General features: G+C 36.8%; 1 protein-coding gene and 1 long non-coding RNA gene across 2 annotated transcripts in view; both read left to right on the top strand.

Moving 5' to 3' along the window:
- The window catches only part of LOC139719011 (receptor-type tyrosine-protein phosphatase F-like), a 116,446-nt gene that overhangs the window by 59,446 nt on the left and 31,729 nt on the right, over window positions 1-25,271 (top strand). The window contains exons 6-7 of the mRNA XM_071630453.1: window positions 5,513-5,779; window positions 12,299-12,430. Coding sequence (XP_071486554.1) covers window positions 5,513-5,779; window positions 12,299-12,430 — 399 coding nt within the window. The remainder of the gene's footprint in view (window positions 1-5,512; window positions 5,780-12,298; window positions 12,431-25,271) is intronic.
- LOC139719063 (uncharacterized) lies at window positions 13,910-24,873 on the top strand. The gene is made up of 3 exons (XR_011710058.1): window positions 13,910-14,050; window positions 24,346-24,474; window positions 24,694-24,873. It is a non-coding gene; the product is annotated as an uncharacterized lncRNA (long non-coding RNA).

Here is a 25,271-nt window from a genome sequence, read left to right as displayed (position 1 = left end):
TTGAATGTTTCCTTAACTTATCATTACATTTTACAATCACTACCAGACTGACAACGTAGCTTCATTCTCAACGAAATTAAGCAAAAAAATGACCTTATTCTAAACAAATATAACCGTTGCGACAGGCATAACGCATTATGTATATAATCTGGAGTTGGTATTCCTTTTGAAAGTGTCATGGCTTAATGTTATGATTTTTCTGCAAAGGCAGAGTATCACAGGTGTCACCAGTTCTATTCACTTTGAAATAAGTACAAAATGTAACTCTGAAAGTTTGAATGGGAAAATCTAGAAAAAGAGTAATTGCATCTTATTCGTGGAATAAGATATCAGCCCAAATCAAGTGAAATAAGTCCCAATTTAAGTTGTCAATTTACTACTGGGATCCTCCCGGATGGCATTTTGCTAACCATTTCTAGTCAAATCTCTCACATTATATTGTGTAAGAACGTTTGTCTGTCTTGTGTTTACTATGCAAATATTATTCATATTATTATTTAGTTTTCTTCATTCAGGAGAAGTAAATTTCATAAACTCAAATCAGAATTTATGAATGCTTATGTGTATTGTTATTTTTTCTAATTCTTCAGTATTCCTTGTGAAATATGGTCAGGAAATGAAAATATGGTCATTCAAATAAACTAAAATTTAAGTTACTGATAGTTTCCTTCCTTGCCTTACAAAGAGAAATGTGTCCGAGTTCACAATACTTTGATATTACTGGTCATGTGCCCGAGGTCACGACAGCTATATAATACTGCATTAACCCGTTCGATACTGACTTCTAAAATCGCCATGGACTTAATGCACAGGTCACCAGGTTCCCGCATGGAATGTGTGAATAAAATGATGAAATAACAACAACAGTGTTACTAGTTGCAAAGAAGAGCTACTATTCCTTTTAATTTCATGCAACCCTCAGTAATATAAGGGGAACTTGGAGGGTGACATTATAAAAGAAATCTTTTAAAAAAATCGTGGAAAAATCAAGTATAAGAAAATATAGTCATTGGTGGAGATGGCAATTTGATGATTTCTTCTTTTTTTTTAAACGTAATGGGCAAAGTTTATTTTTATTGCCAACAGATGAGGTGGGATTACTTGCTTTAATACATTCTCTTTAAGGGGAAAGCCCTAGGTATGATGATATCTCCAATGAGCTAATTAAAATGTTGTTGAAGGAATGATGTTTCACCTAGTTCATTTTATGATAACATGTATCAATGATGAATGGAAGTATGTCCGTGAGTATGGAAATTACAAAGGTCGTGTGTACTGTATATTCAACAGGACGACTCTGAATTAGTAGCCAATTATCGTCCTATTTCGTTTAGATGCTTCCCTTGTGCCAACATTTCAAACTCGTCAGTTGACATGCCTTCTTATATTTTATTACTCTCCTTATGGCTAATCGTCTCAATGCAGCATTTGATTCCCTTGATGATGATGAACTCTTTGATTTGTTTAGATGCTCCTCTTCGGAATCAAGTCGGAATAAGTTACAATCGTCTGCTTTTTTTGATAACCTTATTGCCAACAATGTTAGCTCATCTTGAAAAGATGTATATAATGATTTTGATTTTGAATATGACTCCACTCAAACTCCTAAGTATGTCACTGTTGATCAATTTAAAGACTTTCCAAATAGTTTTTCACAATGCACACTTTCCATGTTATATCTAAATATAGTAATAGGTTCAACTGAAACATGGTTGTCATCTGATGATAATTTGGTGTATGCATTAAATAGTTATGATTTTATCATTAACAACAGAGTGAACAGAACGGGTGGTGGGGTTGCGTATTATTTATCTCAAAAATTTGGATTTAGTGTTTGTGATGAATTGAATATTATGAATGATATTCTAGAGTCCCTGTTTGTGGAAAATTTAATTCCCAAAGTAAAAATATTATTGCAAATATAATTGATGTTATTTATAGACCCCCAATTTCAAGTCGTAAAGATTTTTTGGATTGCATAAAAACTTATTAAGAAGCCCTTTTCATTAATAAAAGCATTTTCATATGGGGTGATTTTAATATTTATTTGATTAAGAATGATGATAATAGACTTCAAGAATTTCTTGAAATGTTTTTTATCAGCCTCGTTTTTGCTATTATTCGAAACCAACTCGTGTTACAAATCATTCCGCCACCCTCCTTGATAATATTTTCGCTAATTCTGTGCAGATTTTAAATTCTTCTGTAATTTCATCTGACATTACTGATCATTAATTTTTCCTATCATAGCATGTTTTGACCTGAAACACTGTGTTAATAAGTTTAATTTTTCTTCATCCAGACATAGAGCTACACCAGAAAATTTGGCTAGCCTTGGTGCCAGCTTAGATAGGGCTGATTGGTGTAGTGTTTATGATAATGATGATATAAATGCATCATTTGGGAATTTTTCAGGGATGATCAATAAATATTTAGATTAATATATTCCTAGATCAAAATATAATTCAGTTAATAATAAAACTTCCCCAAAATTTCCATGGATTACACAATATCTTCTTCGTTCAATAAATAGGAAAAATCGGTTATCTAAATTCAAAATGAAAAAAACAAACTGGCAAGTCAAAAAATAATTACACTTCGTATAAAAATATTCTAACGAAGATTGTACGGTTGGAAAAGAGAAAATACTATATGATTCAGTTAGAAAAGTATAAACATTTAAACACGATATAAAAATACATGGAAAGTGTTGGAGCAGGCTATAAATATGTAAAAAAAAAGACATCCAACATTACAAAAATAAGATATGATAATAGAATTTTTGAAGATCCCAATGATATAGCCAATATTTATAACTCTTATTTCTCAATGATTGGAGAGAATTTGGCAGAAAAAAATATCGCAGTCAAATATTCATTTTTCTAAATTCTTAGGTCAATCCAATTCCATTCCTATTTTTTTTTTCGTTTTAATAAAAACTCTGAAATAATAGATATCGTTACTGCAATGAATAACAAGCAAAGTGCCGGTAATGACGATATCAGTAGTTTTATTTTAAAGAGAATTGTATCTTCAATTGCTGACCCACTTTCCTTTATTTTCAATAAAACCATATTTGTGGTGTTTTTCCAATTTTATGAAAATAGCTAAGGTTTTCCCTTTATTAAAAAAAGACATGATTCGGATTTAAGTAATCAGAGACCTGTATCTTTGCTTTCATTTTTATCTGAAATTTTGGAAAAAATAATATTAACAGAACAATCAATTTTCTGAATTTTCATAATGTTTTTACAAATTTTCAGTTTGTTTTTCGTCAGAAACATAGCTCCATTCATGCCCGTTTAAAATTTGTTGACCACGCTGCGCATACCTTTGATAATTATTTTCATCTTTTTGGTATCCTCCTGGACTTCTCCAAGGCCTTCGATACAATTAATCATAAAATATTACTTTATAAATTGCCTCATTATGGAATACAGGGAAAGGCTTTGGAGTGGTTCAGGAGTTGCCTACAAAATCGAAAACAATATGTATCTCTGAACGAGAACAACTCAAGTTTAGAATTCATTAAATGTGGCGTCCTACAGGGTAGTTTATTAGGACCTTTCCTATTTATTATTTATATTAATGACTTTTGCAGATCATCTGACATACTCTCATTTATACATTTTGCATATTATTATTCAAATATTTCTTTTCTCACCAAAATCCATATACTCTTGTACGCATCGTTAATTCCGAATTGAAAAAAAAATGTAACTCGGTGGATAAGGGCTACTAAATCATCACTTGGTCTCCAGAAAACTAAGTATATGCTTTTTTAGAAATTCTATAGAAGCTTTAGGCACAGATATTATTATTTGATGACACTCTGTTAGAACGAGTATCTCATACAAAATTCCTTGGTATCACAGTGGACGATAAACGTTCGTGGAGGCCGCATATTCCTAACATTTGTACAATAATTTCACTTAATATTGGTATTATTATTAGACTCAAGTTTCATATTCCATTGTCCGTTGTTGACGTTGTAATTTTCTGTAATTTTACCTGATCTTAATTACAGACTCCTAGCATGGGGTAGTGCCCATCAAACTTTCCAGATAAACTCCTGTTATTACAAAAAAAAAAGAATATTCGTCTTATTTGAGGCGTCCTGCCACGTTCCTATACAGGGCCATACTCTACTAAATATAAGACTTTGAATATCGAAGATTTGTACTTTTTTCAACTTAGTCAGTTTATGTTTAATTACAATGTAAATGCACTTCCCAGTTTTTTCAATTCTATGTTCCCACATAACCAATCTTTTCATAATTATCCCACTAGAAAATCTAATGAATTTCATTTACCCCCCCCCCCCCCCTGGGAACTTTATTGGCTCAGGATACATTTATATACACCGGTCCTAGATTTGGGAACTCACTAAGCTGTAAAATAAAATAAAAAATCCCCATTTTTGTATTTCTTTGAGCGCAAGTTATATTTTTTCTATTAAATCTTCTTTGATATATATTTTTTCCATTAGCTATAGGTTTCGTCAACCTCAGGGTTCATTATCCATCCACCAGTCATTCAATCACTGAATTCATTATTACGTAATGAAGTAGCCATCACAATCCTTGCACAGTTGCATGCAGCACCAGCTCTATGAAGCACGTTCTCAATCATACCCTGTTCCATTTCCCTTGTTCAACGTGTAGGCATTTTCTCATTCTCTCATTCTCTCATTTCCGTTCTTTCCTTCCATTCTCTTCATCTATTATGGCAAGTTGTGTCATGTTGTTGTGTTTCCCCTGTGTTGTCCCGTCCTGTCGTAGATCATATTTGTGACAAGTGTTTGTAAATAAGTAATTATATTTTTTTGCCAGTATGCGCTCTTATGTTTATCGGTATCATTTATCTATTGCAAAGGCAAATGTTTGTAGTTATGATGTAATTCCTGATTTATCTTGTGTTATGTTTTGTTGGAAAAAGAAGAATGAAAATAAATGAACTGAATTTTAAAAATGGAAAAAAATTAAGTATTGTGCTGTCAATAAATTTGTCTTTACGCGTGAACTGAAGTTGTACTTATCAAGTAATTTGATTGACTTCAAAACTTGCGCTCTAAAATATTATATTTTGTCATTGTCAATCATGGTATTCTGAATTGTTTCTTTGATACCTTGTGAACGCATAGTCTTTGTTAAAGAACTGCAATCTTTCTTTTGTCTCCTCACTTGTAGCCAACTTGTTTTTCCCCTCATTGTTGTTTTGTGAATTATTTACTTACTTTTGTTCCTTCTTTGTTCCTATATTTTATTTTATTTCTCATCTTTGTGGTTGTTTTCGTTTCATGCCCCTTTGTAAAGAGTTCCTATCTCTACATACCCCTTTCTAGTTATATCTTTTAAATTTTGTTATGGTTTGTTTTCGAAGTTTTTAATTAATTGTTGAATATCATTTGAAGTGATTATGAGGACTTAGAATGAAACGTAAATAGGCCTACTGTTCCGTTTCATGACATAATTACAACAGCCTGCACCATTAATTCACTTTTGGATCCCAGATTCTAGTTCTCAAGTATGGGCAGAGAAACTGTCCAACACAGTTGGAGTGGGTGAAACTATCAGTCTCGGAGTGCATATGAGAAGCGGGTTGAATCAAGGGGACCTCGTCTGGAGGCACAACGGAGATGACGTCATAACAGCTTGGCGTGGAAGAACATCAGTAACCCTCAATGACGTCAGGAAGTCTGATGAAGGCATTTATGAATGCTACATTGACGGCAACAGGGAAACCGGGAAACATGCAATTATGAGGCTCTTCGTAAGAGGTGATACGAAAACAACATATTCAGATTTTATGTAATGCAATGCCTAACATGCGTAAATACATGTGTAACCAGCGTCTTTTTTTCATGATTAAGTGCATGAATGAACAATACATTAATGATTCGAAGTACTTTCCCAATGGATCACAACGCATGGTCCTCATACTTGAAGTTTAATGCTATGAGGCACAATGTACTGTACATGATAAGAGTAGCATCCAATCACTTCTAAAAAGCAAAGTTTTCATTTGCAGTTTTTATGTGATCCGAGTATCCTCTTGGATCACCTTCTGTATCTCTGAGTCTTTCCTTATTGTTTCTTATTCAATCTTCTTTATTTCTTTCTCCTAAAGTCCTGTTTAGAGGTTATCTCAAAAAGCTCTTAAACTATCAATTTCAAACTTGCACCATATATGTATCATGTCGTAAGGATGACGGATGTAATGTTTCATTGTAATTGGTTGACCGTGACGTCACTATGACGTCATTAGTTAAATTCACATTTTCGTTCGTATCTCATTAATGGAATGGCATTTCTCAATGAAATTTACGTCTCATATAGCTTAAATCAAGCTCTCATGACTCATATTCTCAAAATTCATCTCTACACCAGAAACGAACGCGTACGCGCGCGTTGAAATGTTGACAAGCTCCAATCGAGTTCAATTTTTTTAAACACGTTTCAGATCATTTTGGAGCATTTTTTAAAAATTAAAAAGAACGACGGCCGCGTACGCGCGCATGCGCACGCGCAGCTCGAATGCAATAGAAATTCCCTGTTTTTTTACTTGGATCGGATGTCTAAAATATCAAGAAATGATTTTACCAAGTTTCAATTCAATACGACTCAATATGAGTGGGGGCGCTGTGGCATAGTGGATAAGACTCACGACTCCCGAACGGAGGACCGCGAGATCGAATCCCGCCCAGTGCTTACGTCCTTGGACAAGATGTTTTTACCCACAATGTCCCTCTCGACCCAGGTGTATAAATGGGTACCTGGCAACGCTAGGGTAATAATGATAGCAGGGCCCTCTGGTAGAGCAGTGGCAACACTGAAGAGGCTACCCTGGGTAAATAAGACCTTATTATTATTATTATTATTATAAACGGGCCCGACAACGTTAATGGCGGTTTATAGTGCAACTATGCCAAAAACCGCCAATTTTAAATCCGATTTTACTCGTCAGGATGGGCGATGACCCCCCCCCCCCCCTTTTTTTTTTCTTTACATATTCTGGAAGCTGATGACTTGTACGTGTTATTTCATGGGAGGGCGATGCTTGAAAATGATTAAATGGTATCAAATTCCTCAATAAAATAAAAAAGTACATTTTTAAAATGACGTCATCAAATATCTAGTTCACTCACGAGTATCTGCCTTATCTTTGGACGATTTTCACCCAGATTTCAATATGTTGTATCCTGTTTAATGTTCTTTTAAAATCTTTCCTCAAAAATTTGATTGGACGACGTCATCATCTCGTAAAAATTGTTTGAAAGTATCCTTGTCAAATTTGACCAGGTTGGGTGTTATCTCTATGAGAGTGCATATTTTCTGGAAATGAAAATTGACATGAATGTCTCTGTCGAGCACTAGCTCACTTACCCTTCAGTAAATTTTGCCCTGATGTTGCGACACGGATTGTCGCCTCCTGCTCGGGGCGACAATCCGTGACGGGCGCTGGCGGCACGGAGTGACGCTTGTGCAGTTCCCAGTTTTTGACCTCGAAGGCGACAATCCGTGTTGGCAAAAAATTAGTTGCGACACGGATTGTCGCCCCGTCACGGATTGTCGCCCCGGGCTCGGGGTGGTTCCTCCGGTGTTAAGCTTTGGTGGGATGGGTATGACTGGTAAGTTATGCGTATGTGTGTGTGGGGGGGGGGGGTGCGTGCGTGTGTGTGTGTGTGTGTGTGTGTGTATTGTGAGCTGCATGATATGTGATGTGTATGATTTGTTCTGTGTGTGTGTGTGTGTGTATGTGTGTGTGTTTGGAGTATAATAATACAATATGTAGAAACTGTGCATGTGTGGTGGTTGTATAGTGGTAGTGGTTTGTTTGTCTGTGTGTATACGTGTGCCTGTATGCTTACGTGTGTATGTTGAATATAGAGGCGCTACTGTGGCAATACAAACGCCTTCAGCTTGTATGAGCACGTGTTTAAAGAATTCACACCAGCGTTGATCTAAAGATAGTATGGGTGTGTCAACCAAGATCAGCGGTGAGGCGGGCTAGGCGAGAGACAGACCGAGAGAAAATACATACGAGGGAGGTACCCTCCCCAAATGTTATTTGTCTTTGTTCATTTTTCACTGCAGTCATTTTCTTCCATCAGTCTTATAAACTAGAACGTCCATACTACTATTCTTTGTCCCAGAATACGAACCTTCGGAATAATTAGCCTTCGGACGAATGAGCCTTCGGACGAATGAGCCTTCAGAATAACAAACTTTTGCAATAACGAAATGTAACCCCCTTCCCACATACCGACGCACACCCGAACCGATACCACATTCCTTCCTAATGAAACGATTTCCCAATGTTGATAAATAAGACATAATGGACCGTATGCAGAAAAGCAGCATCCGCCCGCACGCAAGCTCCACTCCGAATTCATATACAAATCTGCCAAACAAACTCATCAAATTCAAAGCTGCTGATAAAATCAATATCAACGTTTATGCCAGCAACAGCTTACTAGGTATCCCTCCCCACGCGCAGCTAAAAAACACATACGCAAAAAACTGACATAATAAACACATTCTTCTATCACACACACACACACACACACACACACACACACGCACGCACAAACGGACACTAAATTATCATGTGCACGCGCACATACACACTTCCTTGGAACCTCACCATGACTTTTTACATGGCATGTTTGCATGGATGTAGCCATGTAAGTTATGTGTTAGTATTTCAATGATTATGTCCAGAACGATATTACCCAGCAAAATGTGCTTCGAGGGCGGGCGATAATCCGTGCCGCCAGCCCTCGTCACGGATTGTCGCCAGGCGACAATCCGTGCCGGGGCGACAATCCGTGCCGCCAACGCCCGTCACGGATTGTCGCCCCGAGCAGGAGGCGACAATCCGTGTAGGGGCGCCAATCCGTGTCGCAACACCTGATTTTAATACGTTTTAGCTGAGACTTTGGGCTATCGTTACATCGCCCTCCGTTTTTTCATTGGACATTGGGAACACGTCGAAAAACTTGGTTGAAATTGGCACTTGGCTTCGATGTAGCGTCATTTTGCTTAATACATAGAGCCTATGGGGGATGAAGTAGCTCAGTGGATAGCGCATCGGACACTTAATCTAAAGGTCCTGTGCTCGAAGCTAACCCCAGCCAATTTCATTGCTTTTTTAAAACTCTTATATTTTTTATATTTCTTTAGTAAGTCTTATCCTCCCTTCCTAACTATATCTTTTTCTGATCATTTTATTCTTCTCCTTCAAATTTCTAGACAATCCCTTACCTTTTTCTTTATTTTTATTTGTTTCTTCCACTTTATGTGTAAAAAATCAAAAACAACAAGTCCTATCAACCCAATATCTTACACATGTTTAGTTCATGTCACGAACATCATTTCATGAAATAACTACTTCCTCCGACACCATCTTGGGTAGGTCAATTAGAGTCAAAGGTCAAAAATGTTTATCCTGTATCTTGGTGAATACGCGTCCTATCTTTCCTACATTTTGCCCACGTAAGGACCATGTTGCAAGAATCATTTTACAAAATAACAACTTTTTGCTCGATGCCATCTTGGCTGTGTAAAGTGGGGTCAAAGGTCAAATATACTTCATTCTGTAACCTCATTAGTGTAAAATGGTATCACCGCCATATTTTGCACACACATGGGCCTCAATAGATGACTCATTTTTGTCTCGCCCACCGGAGGTGAAAGCGAGACTATGGGATCCAAATGGCGTCCGTCCGTCGTCCGTCCGTCGTCCGTCACAAATGTTAAAGGGGATGGCTAGTAACCGATCAGTGGGAATGAGTGGGAATGCTGAGGGATGATTGTTCCAATCCTTGTGTGATTCATTTAAGAGTGCATTATATATGTACTGTTGTGTGAAAATTATTTGCTTAATAACGGTCTCATACTCAAGTAATGTGCAGATGAATGCCCCGTCACTGACCAGGCACACTAACCTGGAAACATTAAACTGCACATTACTTGAATATGAGACCATTCTGAAGCAAATAATTTTCACACAACAATAGTATATAATGGACTCTTAAGTGAATCCCACCAGGATTGGAACAATCATCCTCCAGCATTCCCACTGATTCCCACTGATCAGTTACTAGCCATCCCCTTTAAAGTTTACCTGCAAGACTCTCTTATGATGCATAACTTGGCAACTGTTACAGCAATGGCAGCCACACTTGAATGATAGAAGTACTGGGGGTATCTTAATGTTATGATGTTGTCAGAGGTCATGTGATGACGTCAAAGGTCATTTGAGGTCATATATCAAAGAGTATGTGCAAGACTCTCTTTTCTATGTTAAAGTTTACCTGCAAGACTCTCTTTTGACAAATAACTTCACATAAGTTGCTTGGATTACAACCTAACTTGGGTCATAGATGCACTGGGGGTACCTTCATGTTATGGTGCAGTTGGAGGTCACAGGATAAGGTCAAAGGTCATTTGACGTCATACGTTAAAGTTTGCTTGCAAGACTCTCTTATCACACGTAACTCGACACATGTTGCTACAATGGCAATCAAACTTGGGTGATGGATGCACTGGGGTACCTTCATGTTATGGTGCCGTAAGAGGTCACATGATAAGGTCAAAGGTCATTTGAGGTCATACGTTAAAGTTTACTTGCAAGACTCTCTTATCACACGTAACTCAGCACATGTTGCTACAATGGCAATCAAACTTGGGTTATGGTAGATGTCTCTTGGGAAGTTGAAGGTTACCACAAGGTCAAAGGTCACAGACAGGGGTCAACGAGCTTTTAGAGCCCAGTGTTAAGTTTTTAGGGCACATTTCGTTTATGGCTCATAACTTTTGATCCCTTTGTCTGTTTGTAACCAAACTTGGATGGAAGATGTCTCTTGGGGAGGTGAAGGTCGTCACAAGGTCAAAGGTCACAGACAGGGGTCAGCAAACTTTTAGGGCCAAATGTTATGTTTTTAGGGCACATTTTCATTGTGGCTCATAACTTTTGATCCCTATGTCCATTTGTGACCAAACTTGGACGGTAGATGTCCGTGGGGAGTTAAAGGTCATCACAAGGTCAAAGGTCACAGAAAGGGGTCAACAAATTTTTAGGGCCCAATGTTAAGTTTTTTATGGCGCATTTCGATTATGGCTCATTACTTTTGATCCCTTTGTCCTTGTGTGACCAAACTTGGATAGTAAATGTCCCTTAGGGTGTTGAAGGTCACCACAAGGTCAAAGGTCATAAGCAGGTCAATTAAGTTCTGGGAGTTATAAAAAATATTAATTCCTTTTATGCGAATGGGCGAGACACAATTTGGCACTTGCCTTGTTTAAAATAACGATGCTTTGGTCGGACGCCATTTTGGCTGTGCAAATGAGGTTCAAAGGTCAAATATTCTTTATTTTGTATCTTGCTTACGAAATGCTCAATCAGGGCCAGATTTTCTACATATATGGACCATGTTACCTGGATCATTTCATGAAACAACGACCTTTGACTCATGTGCCATCTTGGCTGAGCGAGATAGGGTCAAGGGTCAAGACTACTTTGTCTTAGTGATTACATGCCTTATTACTCCCACATTTTGCACACATTTACCCCATGTCACATGGATCGTTTCGTAAAACAACAACTTTTTGATCAGACGCCATTTTGACTTTTTAAAGTAGGGTCAAGGGTCAAACAAATTTCGTCCTTTATCTTGGTAAATACATGGCAATTTGTTCCCATATTTTGCACAGATATAGACCTTGTCAAGAGGATCAATTCACGAGATAATCTTTTTTCAGACGTCATATTGTATGTAAAAATGAGCTTCAAAGATACAAATATTCATTATTTCTCTTTGTTTGCATAATATGCCCTCTCCATTTTAAATTTGTAGGCATGACAGATTTGATTTCAGTATCTTTTTTATGATTGTGCTAATTTGTCACTAAAACCATCCATGTTTTGTCATACCTAAAGAAACATGTAAGGCTTTCCAACGTTAATGTGTGCCTATTCTGCTAATGCACATACTACAAGCACAGTCTTTTGAGTGGGTACCTCCATTTCTTTTTTTTTAAGAATGTATAAATATGTTGTATAAATTATGCCTCATCTTGTACTGACTACAGACATGAGCATGTTATTCTTTGCTACCTGTGTATCATCCCATAAGATGCATGTCAAATTTCACGTACTTTTGTACATTCTTATGAAAAATGAAAATAAAGTTTGAATTGATTTTAATTGAATGACGCGCCCTGTCTCATATGAAAGCAAATGTGAATCATTCTACCACGATACCGGTATGATCAGATTATTTTCTATAACACAGATTGTCCCTCCAAGAAGTATGGGCTGGATTGTTCGAATAACTGTCCGGACTGTAACGGTGCGGGCGTTTGTCACCATGTGACGGGAAAATGCATATGTCAACCAGGATTTAAAGACGATAACTGTGAAACAGGTATAATGCTATAGTATTACATTAGTCATAACTGCTCATGAATGTGGAAGCAGTTTCCAATGAAGCATATTGTCATGGAACAGTGACTCATGTACATTATAAGGCTGCAATAATAGAGCTCTTCAAAAGAATTACAACTGTAACGAACGTATCATTCATAATCATTTATTATGTATACATTATAATCAAACCTACAGATTTGTATTCCTGTATCAAACAACGTGGAGATGATTTTGCGGGTGTAAGATACAAAATGCGTATAGAGATATCTGCGAGTTTAAAAATCGTATGATACGTAATAATTTTGAATTGCATCCACTTCTTGTGACTTCAGTAGTACGCACAGAGATAATTTTAGTAAAAGGTAAATTAAGAGATACGTTACCAATATCAGAAAAATAGCATCGTTTATACCAATCTTACAGTTATTGACCTAGAGGATGTTATCCGTAACAACAAATTAGAACAATTTCATGATGAATAGCGTTGAGGTTACCTACATGATTATATACATTAACATGTAAAAGATTGGATAAAGGGATTTCGTACTCTCTAAAAAAAAAAAAAATTGAGTGAAAATATTCACTCTTTAAAGGAGTGAATACAAAAAAGAGTGAATTTAGAGTGATATTGGAGTGAATTTTGAGTGAAAATGTTCATTTTCACTCATTTTGAAGTGACCTCAAGGATCGATCACTCAAAGATGTTGGAGTGATCCCTGAGGTCACTCTAAAACGACTGAAAATGAACATTTTCACTCAAAATTCACTCCAATTTCACTCTAAATTCACTCTTTTTCGTATTTACTCCTTCAAGAGTGAATAATTATTTTCTCTCGATTTTTTTAAGAGAGTACGAACAAAATGCAGTGCCGAATCGGTAAGAAGATGTGATGTTCGCGACATATCCTGTCCACTGAGAGAGTGCATTGTAGTGCACAATACATAATTATACATCATGCAAAGCGAGATGTTTATGCCTCGTTGTGTTGACGATGTGTGGACTCAAGTTCATTACGAAAGGAACAGATAAAAGATTTGTCAGGGACCAGCAAACTATTGTTGAAAAAAAAAATCGTTTTCAAAACAAATGTTCGTATGGATGAACTCTCGATCAACACGCTATCATTATTATACTCTTTTCTTTCTTTTTTCTTTTTTTTTGATGTGTTGCTGGTTGAGCGTGAAGTTAGAATTTAAATTCTCCATTTTTACTCGTCATTTTGTAGTGATCTTGAAAACTTTTCAGATGACGACTTTCTTAGCTGCTCCCAATAATGATATTTTCTTAATAGTTAAGTTCCTAGCATTTTATTCAAATCATCAATATTTTGAGGGAGGGTGGGGAGGCGTGGGCTAGACGGACAGCAAATCTTACTCTGTTAATTAAGGCATATTCTGCCATTACTTGTATTATTCAGAACGACAATGTATGCCACAGTGTCATTCTTTATTCATGTTTTCCTGGACGTGCTCCTAGGTTGTGGCAACAATGCTTGGGGTAAGGGTTGCACGGCGGGATGCTCAAGTCGTGAAAAATGCCATAGTCGCCTTTTGTCCGTCCCTGACCCTGTGGGTGTGTCTTGTCAAGCCGGATTCGGAGGAAACAGATGTCAAACAGGTTGGCTCTTTCATTGATTCTTTTACCATTGTTGAACAGAACATTCGTTTGTATGGAGTCTGATTTTACTACATGACTATTACTTCTACCCGATCCGTTCTCTTGAACTTTGTGGGCACAATGTTGGTGTGAGTCTGTCTGAGTGTGTGCGTGTGCTGGGGGGAGGGGGTAGTGTTTATGAGAAAAGGCCGGGAGGAGTACGGCTGATAGGTTATTTGGGCATGCGTGCTTATGCTCGATTGTGTATTTGGGAAGGAAGTGACAATTCTCAAAAGTTTCTAGTGATTGCAATCTTTTTCTTAAAATGAAAGGATGATACATCGCGAAAAACCCTGACAACAAGTATAAAAACATTGACTAAATCACTATTATGTGGCATAAAATACTAGAAATCCTATCATTGACATGTGAATTATTGCAAAAGCATTCAATAAGTGCTTAAGTGAATTGACGGGGATTATGAGTAGTATTATAATTGGTATCAAACATTTTACAAAATGTTCCGCAGCTAATCTTAGTAACAGCTAACGATCAGTTACTTTATTAACTTTTTTAATTATGATAGAAGTTGACTACTCAGTATTATCTTTTGAAAATACAGAGAGTCAATGCAGCCATAAGTCAGCACTCGAAGGCGGTAGTAATTCTGTTTCTTTTGTTGGATAGCAGGGCATGCTGAGTTGGTACAGCTACTACCTCTTCTAAAACATTTTACCGCTGTGTTTCATGTAGACATAACGACAACAAGGAAACTTATTTCTGTGATTAAGACTAGTAATATGACTTGATCATAATTATTGACATCTGATTTCAGAGTGTCAATTTTAACACGATATAGTGCCCCCATCCAAATGAAAATTCGTTTTACTACCCTTGTGCCTTGTTTTTATTGGTCCAGATTCTGGACGTTTTTTATCATTATGCATCCACGAGCCGCTCGCTCCACAGCTTATCGCGCTATTCCCTGTAACCGCTCGATGCCAACAAACATGTCCGAAAAAAACCGTCCAGAATGGTTTGACCAGGGAGGTGGAAGAAAGCTCTTCCACCTCCCTGGTTTGACAGTGCGTAGGGTCAAAAGTTCATAGGTATGCTGACGTAATGCCCTATCTCTCGCAAGCTCATTGCGTGTGCGTGAAAGGGATCGATCACAGAAAAGAGTTCTGTGGGATCGATCGATCTGCATGCAGCCAGCTGTGTACATTGCACCGTGAATACAGTGCGATCTACAACATGTACAATGTACCATAATAATTACGTGCACAGAGATGCCTGCATTTCTGCTCAACTTATAATCACAATCAAAGAGCCAACTCTTTGATCACAATGCAATGCGATACTAAGTACTCAGTACTTCAGTGAATCTGTACCATGCATTGTTACACAGCTTATTCGTGCAACGTTTTTGACTGGCTGAAAGTTATGTTTGGAGTCATATCATTCTGTAGGACCTACTTATTCACGTGGTGTTTTGGACTTTGTTGTGCCCAGATTCGATGATGACTTGAATATACTATTCTTGAGATTGAAAATGGAGAGCTACAAATCGCCAGCTCGCCGATATTATGATTTGTGATGTGCCACTTCTAACGTCCAAACACTACATAAAACTGCAAAGAACTCTGTGAAGGTCGTGAGATGTGGACTTCAAGAAAATTTGGAAGATTTATTTGGCGATATTGTTGTTGGTCAAGGGGATCAATATGTTTGTTTTTTTTTTGGGGGGGGGATTGTGCCAATCATATTCATTTAAGGGAATAGTTTTGTCATCAATTATTCTTCATTGATGATATTGTATGATGAAATATTCAGAAATTAAAGAAATGCTTTAATTGACAGAGGTACTTGTATGCACCTGTTTTCACTATTATCTGGACCACTAAATAACAATGTAATTTTGTAATGTGAGCTCAGGGCTGTGGGATGTGGGTTCTATGAACCGATACTTAGCTATGGTATACAAGATATCAAGCATATTCAGGGGTGGTGGAGGTGAAGGGGATACATTACACAATTTGTAGTGAAAAGTTTTGAAGTACATGTAAGGAACCGGAAAGTGCCTTTTTGGTTTGTTCTTTTCCCCAAATGTTAGTATAATAGAGAGCAGTCTAAATTTAAAGAATTGTGCTAAGTTTGTACAACTTCTATCGTTTTATTACCACTTCATGTATATAGGCAGTTAGACCGAAACTATTCACTTTGATAATGCCTGTAACAGAGACAGTCAGACCAATATCTCTGTTGTAAGAATACCCCGTCACTCAGTCTTTCGTTTGTTAGTCTTCATGATAATAAAGGTAAATTTAGTAAACCAAGATGAAGACGCTTAAGGGCATTTTTGCTACAGAGATATTGGTCCATTTGTCTCTGGCATTACAGAAGTGAACAGTTTTAGTTGTGTTGCCCTTCTACATATATATCTTCCTTTTCTTTTTTTGCAAACCATACCTGTATTTGCTAAAAATAGTAGCTCCCTGTATACATTATTAAATAAGTATTCATTATAATTGACAGTCTGACAGAGCAGCTTGTTTGTTTCTAATTCACAAACATTTAAGGGGGATATCAGCGTGAAATTATGCTCGGGAAATGTGTGGGCCATGATCACAACAACACACAAATGCAAACACGCATGTGCACACACACACACACACACACACACACACACACACAAACATACACAAACACATGCACACACACACAATCTCTCACATGTAAGCCATTTGATGAAACCCCCTACTACAAATCACATCCAAATTAAAACACGTAATTTGTACATTCAGCTGTACAGTGTGGTAGACTTTACTTTTTTTCCACGTTTATGGCAGTTGATTATTGGTAAATAAGTTTAGATTTTTTTTTTTGCAGTGTTGAGGTGTGGTCAGGAAATACTTCAATTTATCACTATTGTACTTTGAAATGTACTACATGTGCGATATATGTACTGTTAGATACACTGTGTAGCCTTCATCATTTCATGTATAGTAAGAGCAGACAGCAAAGTGAAAACAAATGAACTACGGATATAGTGTAATTTGAACATACAATGTATGTATAATTTGTACATTTTTTAATCACATTATTTCAACTTAAGCCTTCATTATAAAAATTTGGCCATGATGGTAAAACTGTTAATGTTGTACCAAACTACTAAGGAAGTTTCAAAGCTAGCGTCCCATTCCCAACTGTCAATAATGAGTTTAAAAAGTTGTCACTCTGGGAAGGACGTTCAAAATAATTCCTCAGGTGTATAAGTGTCTTTAAAGTTGGATATTCTATGCCACCAACTACTCATAAGGAACTGAAATTAAATGTTCTATAGTTTATAAAATATTAGGCATATTTCAGTTGTTTCTCCATGCTCTTGAAACTCCTTCATTATACACTTTCATTTGTACAATGTACAAACGTACATGTACAAGTACTGTAATACACAATATATTTACTGTATATTCATGATAGTTCATGATCATTGTTCAACAACAGTGCATTATTTCAAACAAAGTACATTGTAAACTGTTTGACTCTGAATTTTGATGTCAGAGAAATAATTTGATATGTCACATTTCAGTCTGATTACCATGTGTAGTAGACTCTCATTACACATCAAAAACACAGGATTAACACAAACTGGTTACAAGTTATGACAAAGAAATCTTCCTGGTCTGACTGTAGATTTTGTTTTTTAATTTGTTGTCTTTTACAACAATCCTTGGTAAAAAAAAAAAAAATTGCTTCGAAGTTCAAAAAAGAAAATATATTCATTGCTTCACAGTTCAAATTACAGGTGCAAGTTAATGTTCATGTGCATTAACAGAACTAGGTTTGTTTTTATCAAAATGGGCCAAAGTCCATACTGTACTTCTGATGAATGATTTTTGTATGGTATATGTAAACAAATTCTGGGCAGTTGTACAACTCAAAAACATACTCTACACATGTGTACACTTGTCTGTATGCATAGATGAACATGCGATGTACAATTACATGTGCAGACAAACGGCATAACAGTTCAATTTTCAAACACCCAAAACACACAGCCCATCCCGACTTGGCATAATTGTACCTGTATGTACATGTACATTTAATTCACTTCATCACAAAAAACACAACCGTGAACTAAAGTGTTTCAACTTTTCCATAATTCTATCACTTGTAATTATGATATGTACCCATCAACATGTCCAATGAAATTCAAATATTCACGCCTAAAAAACGAAGTACAGCATGAAAAGTAGGTGTGTACAAATGTACATTGTATTTGCTTCTATGAATAAGAGCAAGGTACAGTAATTGCAGTGATAAAAAGAAAATTGTTGTACATGTAGCATGGAACTGCAAAAATTTAGGTACACCAGGAACCAATGTACCAACCACTCACCATTACAGACCTTAAGGAGGAAAAACACTCACAGTGGATTCTTGTTTTAAAACATATGAATTAAAATCATATGAATTCTCTAACAAACAATTTTCAAAGCCCAAAGGTACAAGTTACATGTATACGTAACATTTTTCAGTTAAAAAAACAAGGAATCTGAGCTACGCTGTACAGCTGTACATGATTCTTCATGTTACCAGTATATCTGATAAGGCCTGAAAATTGAGTGCTTTTAAAAAGTGGATATAATCGTCTAGATCACTTGGCCATCCACACAAAACCGTACTGTGTACGTTGCTTACATCAACACCCAGGCCAGTATACTGTATACGCAATGGTACAATGTAGCTATCAGAACTCTGATGTCACCATCTGGTGCCAACATGCTGTCCACAATTTCCTTTTGGATATCAGTTTCTGTGTTCCGGTGGTACATATAAACTTATTTGAACATACCTGTGGCAATTAACCTTCTGGAAGCATTGCGATAAAGGTCGCGTACACATCACTGCACATTTTTCTTATCATCCTTTCACAACATGCACCATGGATCTTCAAGTCATCTGCCAGCCACTTGAACATTGTATCTAAATCTCTTGCACCAGACTTGACAACATGTTTTATATTTTGTTTGTCCGGCAACTAATTTACCCACACATAATTGCGAAGACCAAAGTTTTCGATGATACCGCTACGCACATCTCTGGTTGCAGTGGCTGTCAGGGCAACAGCGGGAACTGACGAATTGAGTTTCGATCGTAATTCACCCAATTTTCCATACGCTGCTCGAAATGCTTTGGTGTCTTCAGATGCGGTCCCCCTGTGATCTATTTGAAAAATAATAATAAAAAAACCCAGTAAGATTTAAAAAAAAAAAAAAAAATTCTACATTGCACATCCATGTGATTTTAATAATGCCTGCAGTCTCTACAATGCATATCGCATAGCCATAAGACTGCATAATTTTAATCTATAGATGAACAAGTATGAGTACATTTGCATACTGAAGCATGTTCCTATTTGAGTTTTTTCTCAACGTACATGCACATGAAGAAGTAGTCTGTGGACCACAGCGTATGTCTCGGTCGCTCCTCTGTGTACTGGAGCGGAGCAAAGCCACCGAGACACAGCTGTGGCTCACAGACTATAAAGGCAATAGGCCTATGTGTAATTGCATTTGTATGCGAGAAAGTTACAGTAATTACTGTACTGTATAAAACAATTAAACCAGTGCAGTTACGGTGTTAACAATTTATCACAATTACACAGGATTTAACTCATCCCTCAGTACACCTAGCAACACTCACAAGAGTAGTAGTAGTAGAAGCCTGACATGTGTTTACCTTACCCGGCCCAGACCCTGAGGCCAGACATTTAACTACATGTACATTTAGTTTTACAATCCTTTTTTGTTATTCAACTAGGGGCCTACAGTTACAGTTTGTAATTCAAGACAAGAGACACTCAATGAAAGTTGTCTTGACGAAACATTTTTAGGAACTGGATAAATGATTAGCTTACCACTTTGTCACGCAGGCCAAGCAAGATCCATAGCCCTGCTCATCTTGTCCGAAATTAAAGACTTCAAAGGTATGACAACAAGAGCCACAGCTTTCGGAGAGTCTGGTCCATCATGTAGATCTACATATTGCAGTTTGCGAAGAAAATCAACGCATAACGGTGCAGCTTGGAACACCACACTATTGCCGAAACCAGTCGGCAGGGAGATAAACAATCATGACCACGCACGGAAAAAACGAGTGTACAAGTAGTATGGGGACTTTAGTTCTGGTTCTGCTGCTGCTCCCTGAAACCGTCAACGAATCCCAAGCTTCTCAGCAGCACATTGAATGCGCTTCTTAATATCGCTGTCAGAAAAGCGACGCTGATGATGACATCATTGATCATATAAAAAAGATTTGGAGGAAATATTTTAAATACTGCACAGATTTTGGTCAGAAAACACAAGATTCGGAATCAATACGAAAAGCACATTGCGCACAAGCTGTACACGCGATCCGGGGATCCCCGATCGAGAAGTAAAAGCCACCTCGAAATTAACATGTACGAAATTTCACGATGCTTTGAATGTGCAAATATCTGTAATATTTATATTTATCAGATTTTTCGTTGTGATTTCCAAATTATTATTTTTGGCTGAAAATTAGATTTAAAAATTTAACAATTGTGATATTTAAAATGTAATACATAACAGTTATGGAACGAGTATAAGTTAGTCTTAATCTTATGCACAGTCTATGCACGTTCTAGTTTCATTCTCTTCTTATGATCTCTAAGACATATTATTTGAGCAAATTTCAATTGAAAGAAATATAATTTGGAAATTCCATTAATATATGATGAGAATAATACAAATATTGGCGTAAAATACGTATGTCATATTGCTAAATGCAATGTACCTGTTTTGCAATAAGACTACAAAATTAGAGATCTATCGACTTTTTTCCTTGCCTGGTGGAAATGATTGACGCCATCTCATCGACCAATCAGGATGCTCGAAATGAATATAGGCGGAGTCTCTTCCCCGAAATATATCGGGGAGACTTGGCAAACCAGACTGGACTGTTTTGGAGGTCGAGATGCGTGCGTGCGCGGCAAATTACTAAATACACGAGCGCACCGGCACGGTGGGGCATACGCGTGCTGTAGCGGTGTGTGCGCGCAGTAAATGATCACATAAAACAGTCCAGGCAGTGGACTATGTTTTTATATGTTATACTCAATGTTATTTCGGAGCTCTAAAGCAGTTTGCTAGTTTTGTGTTCTTGATTATGAAAATACTTATGCCGGGGACCAAAGAGCTGTAGAACGCGAACATCCACAGAAAAAAAAAAAAATGTCCCGCACATGCGCACAATCGCTTATCAAAAATCCATTTGTAGATCTTGCGTTGTCTGAGTTTTCAATACCCGTTCTGGGTTATTTTTGCGTCCGCTAAAGCCGCGACGCAGAGCGCTATACTTGATGTACTGGTCGTATGAGGACGCCATTTTACTTAGCATAGGTTGCGTCCTCGAGTAATCTAAAGCTACTTTGCAAAACGACGCAGGGAGAGAGGAGAACGACCAACACAATCGTCGTCTCAAACGTCCCTTGTAAATCTAAAGCTACAGTACCTGTATGATATGTTTTAGATTGTGTAAATGAGAATCCGTAACAGTGGCGTGTAAATGCTTTAACTGCCTATTTCTTTTTAAACTGAGGTAAACAGACTTAGTTGTTCCGTACATGTAAGTGTATGCGATTAAAAAGCGGATAATCGGTTGTTTACATACCTTTTGTGCCTCTTACGAGTTGAATGCACACTTGCCATTTTCACTGTTTCACGGAATACCGCAACAGTCAATGTGTTACCATTTTTCCACTTAACATAGCTTAACATAGATTATCACTGACAGCTCGGCATCCAGGTTTCTTTTTCGGGGGTTCAGTTCAGTTCAGTTTAGTTCAGTTCAGTTTATTTCTTTCCATCAAGCAGAAAGTGAAACAAGGTAATAACATTATGATTCAAAACATGCTTAAAACAATAACATAGTTTGATTAATTTCAATCAAGCAAAAAAAAAAAATACAAAATGAAAAGTGAATCGCATAGTACATAAGGATTATGATATGATGTAAGTATTATGGGAGACCTGATGATGATTTTCAAATTTTTACATTTGAACAACTATAAATTAGTTATACTGCGGAGGACAGAATTTCAGAATTCAAGATAATTTGGATGAAGAATGAGAATATTTTCGAAATTTATAACAAATTGCAATGAACAAGGATGATGACATGGCAGAGTCATAATTAGAATGCGGGAATTGGGGCTCAAGGAAGCAGAACAAAAGAAGAATATTCATGAATAGATTGTGCACAGGTGATCCGCAAGCAAGCGGTATTGTAATGGAATTTCACTGCTACATTTCTGATGTATGTGAGCCTCCTATATGTCATCATCGTTGTTCAGTGTAATTTGTTTTAAGTTTTTCAAAATATTGTTTCTCTGCTCAAGAATCACAATAAATTCCTCAAATCTATACATAGAGCTGTTGATTTATGCACTACATAATGTGAAATATTATGACAATCGTCTGAAATTACCCCGTACGCATGCTTTGAAGTATAACAATAAAGTAGGTATGGAAAAATAATTGTCCACTAAAAAGCTAAGCTTGTAATACAAGGATCACTCAAAACATGATAACTAGGTGTACATCATCATTTTTCAAACCGTAGTTATTACATATAAAGGACAATTCCACCTTCATAGATATGTGGATTGAGTGAATAGAGCAATGTTTGGTAGAACACATCAGTGAGAGTTTGAGTAAAATTGGACAATCCGTTCAAAGTTATGAATCTCATAAGTTTTTACTCAGTCACTGCTGGATGAGAACACTGGTACAGCTTTTGATGTCATAGGTGTAGAGCGATATACAGAGAATATTAAGAACAATCAACATACACAAGATATGTTTTTGTCGTATTATAAAAGAACACTTGCCTTGCTTCCTTCAGAAAGTAGGGAGAATGTTGCACTTAACATACGTCAGGGGCAAGAAGACGAAATGTGCTCTTTTTTAAACAATAAGATTTGTGAAATTCTCTATGTATTTTCTTTATATCGTTCTACCCATGTGACATCGCAAAATTTTGTAGTCTCATCCAGCAGTGACTGCGCAGAAACTATTAAAAAAACAAATCATAACTTTTGAATTGTCCGATTTTCCCCACTTTTTCACTGATGTGTTTAACTAATATTGCTGCTTTCACTCAGTCCACATGTATGCGTGATTATGAAGGTGGACATGTCCTCTAAATTGCAAAAAAAAAAGTTACAATCACTATTCCATGAGCAGTGTGTACTCAACAAAAGAATTTTAAAAACAAACAAACAAAGAAACTGTCAAGAGTGGATATAAACGTGTACATACACACATGTGCGTGCATTGCCCACATTGCGTAAAAAGGGAAAACAAAAGCAAAAACAGATGAATACATTGACAAAGAACGCGACTTTGTACAAGACAACACCGGCAACATTACAAAACAACAAAGAGGACAGAAGAGAGGGGAATAAGAACAGAAGAATGTATTTAAACGATTTGCATATTATTTTTAGAACACGCTACTCCATTGCCGCGGCAGGTGAAAACACCAATACTATCTTTAAAAAAAATGTATTTTTATCTGTTGAAAGAAAATGTTTTCTTCATTTTATTTAAACGTTGTAAGTTTAAAAACTTGTTTATACTGTTGTCAAGGTTGTTTAAAAGTTTTGGTCCAGTATTTTGGGTATGCCCTGTTCTGAATAAGGGAAGGTGGAATTCATTCGATTTCCGGGTGGGGTATTTATGGATAAGACAATTTCTGTGAAATAAATCTGGAAATATATTGAGTTAATGATTACTGTTGTAATTGAACAAGCTGAAATTGATCTAATTCTATTATTTTTAAGATTTTCAAGGTTTTCTAAATATTTACATTAGTTGTTTGAAAGGCAATTTCCTTTCAAATATTACTCGATTCTTCATTATTCTGGGTATAATATCACTGCGACTGCAGGGGAAACGAAGTGACCGTGCTGGTAATCATCAAGATGACATAAATGCATTTAGAGAGTTATACAGTGAAATTAGCAGTCGATTGCCGATTTATCAAAGACCTATAGTCAACTTTGGTTCAGTTGTTACGCTATCTTGGGTTTTTCCTGTTTCTACCTTTAATATAAACATGCACACACACACACACACACACAAACAGACAAACCAACAACTCTCGCTGTTGGGCGATTTCGTGTATCAAGACTTATTCTAAAAATGAGAATGGTGCTGTAAGGACATGTTATATTCAAATATGATTTATTATCCATGTCTCATTGCTTGTTTCGCTTTCTTTTGCAGCATGTTCCGGGGGAATCTTTGGGGCAAACTGTGAGCTGAAGTGTAACTGTGCGTTCGGTGTGACGTGTGACTCTGCCACGGGATGTCAAGGAGCCTGTGCCGCTGGGTATTCTGGAGATCTGTGTCAGGGTAAAAACAAACAAACAAAACTAACTAAAAAAATTGGTGATGTTGATCCATTTCTCCATCAATCCTTTTGCATTTTTAATATTTCAGATTTGAAATTTCTCTACTGTACTAATGATTTGAAGAAACCAAAAATATATATTCGACAATAACTTTGTTTTTTCACTTGATTTTTTTATTCTTTTCCATTTATGTGTTATTTGCACTTTCAATTTAAAACAGAAGCTACAGGAGATTGCAGCGAAGGCTATTTTGGACCCCTGTGTAACTATCCCTGTCACTGTAAGACCAGCAGGACCTGTGATCGGATTAGCGGCCAATGTACTGGCGATGACTCCTGCGCCGATGGTTGGGCTGGACCGGACTGTCAGCAAGGTATAGCAGAAGTTCAGAAAAAGCAAATGAGAAGAAAAAAAATAGAGCTACTGTTTTCATGTGCAAATGATGTAAAGCTCACAATTTTGATAGGTTCAGTGTTGTGTGTGTGTGTGTGTGTGTGTGTTTGTTTGTTTGTTTGTTTTTTGTTTGTTTGTTTTTTGGGGGCATGACCTGTTAGGCGCTTATCGGTAGTTTCCATAGTTCAGTGTATGAGGAATGTTATTTTTACAACATGTTAGCTTCACGAAAATTCTAGAATCATTTCGAAAGCTCAGGAAATGGACACTAGATATTGTAACTCACAACAGTCAGACAAACACAACAGTAAAAGTTAATAAAGATTTTCATGTGTTTTCACCGGAAAGTCATTTTTATACCAACGTCACATGCAAACCAGATGAGTTAATGATATCATCTTATTT

The sequence above is a fragment of the Diadema antillarum genome, unplaced genomic scaffold, assembly GCF_040938485.1.
Source record: "Diadema antillarum isolate AM-2024a unplaced genomic scaffold, OU_Dant_1.0 scf00000103, whole genome shotgun sequence".
Taxonomy (NCBI): Eukaryota; Metazoa; Echinodermata; class Echinoidea; order Diadematoida; family Diadematidae; genus Diadema; species Diadema antillarum.
The sequence above is the reverse complement of the archived record's forward strand: the minus strand, read 5'-3'. Positions and strand labels throughout refer to the sequence as shown.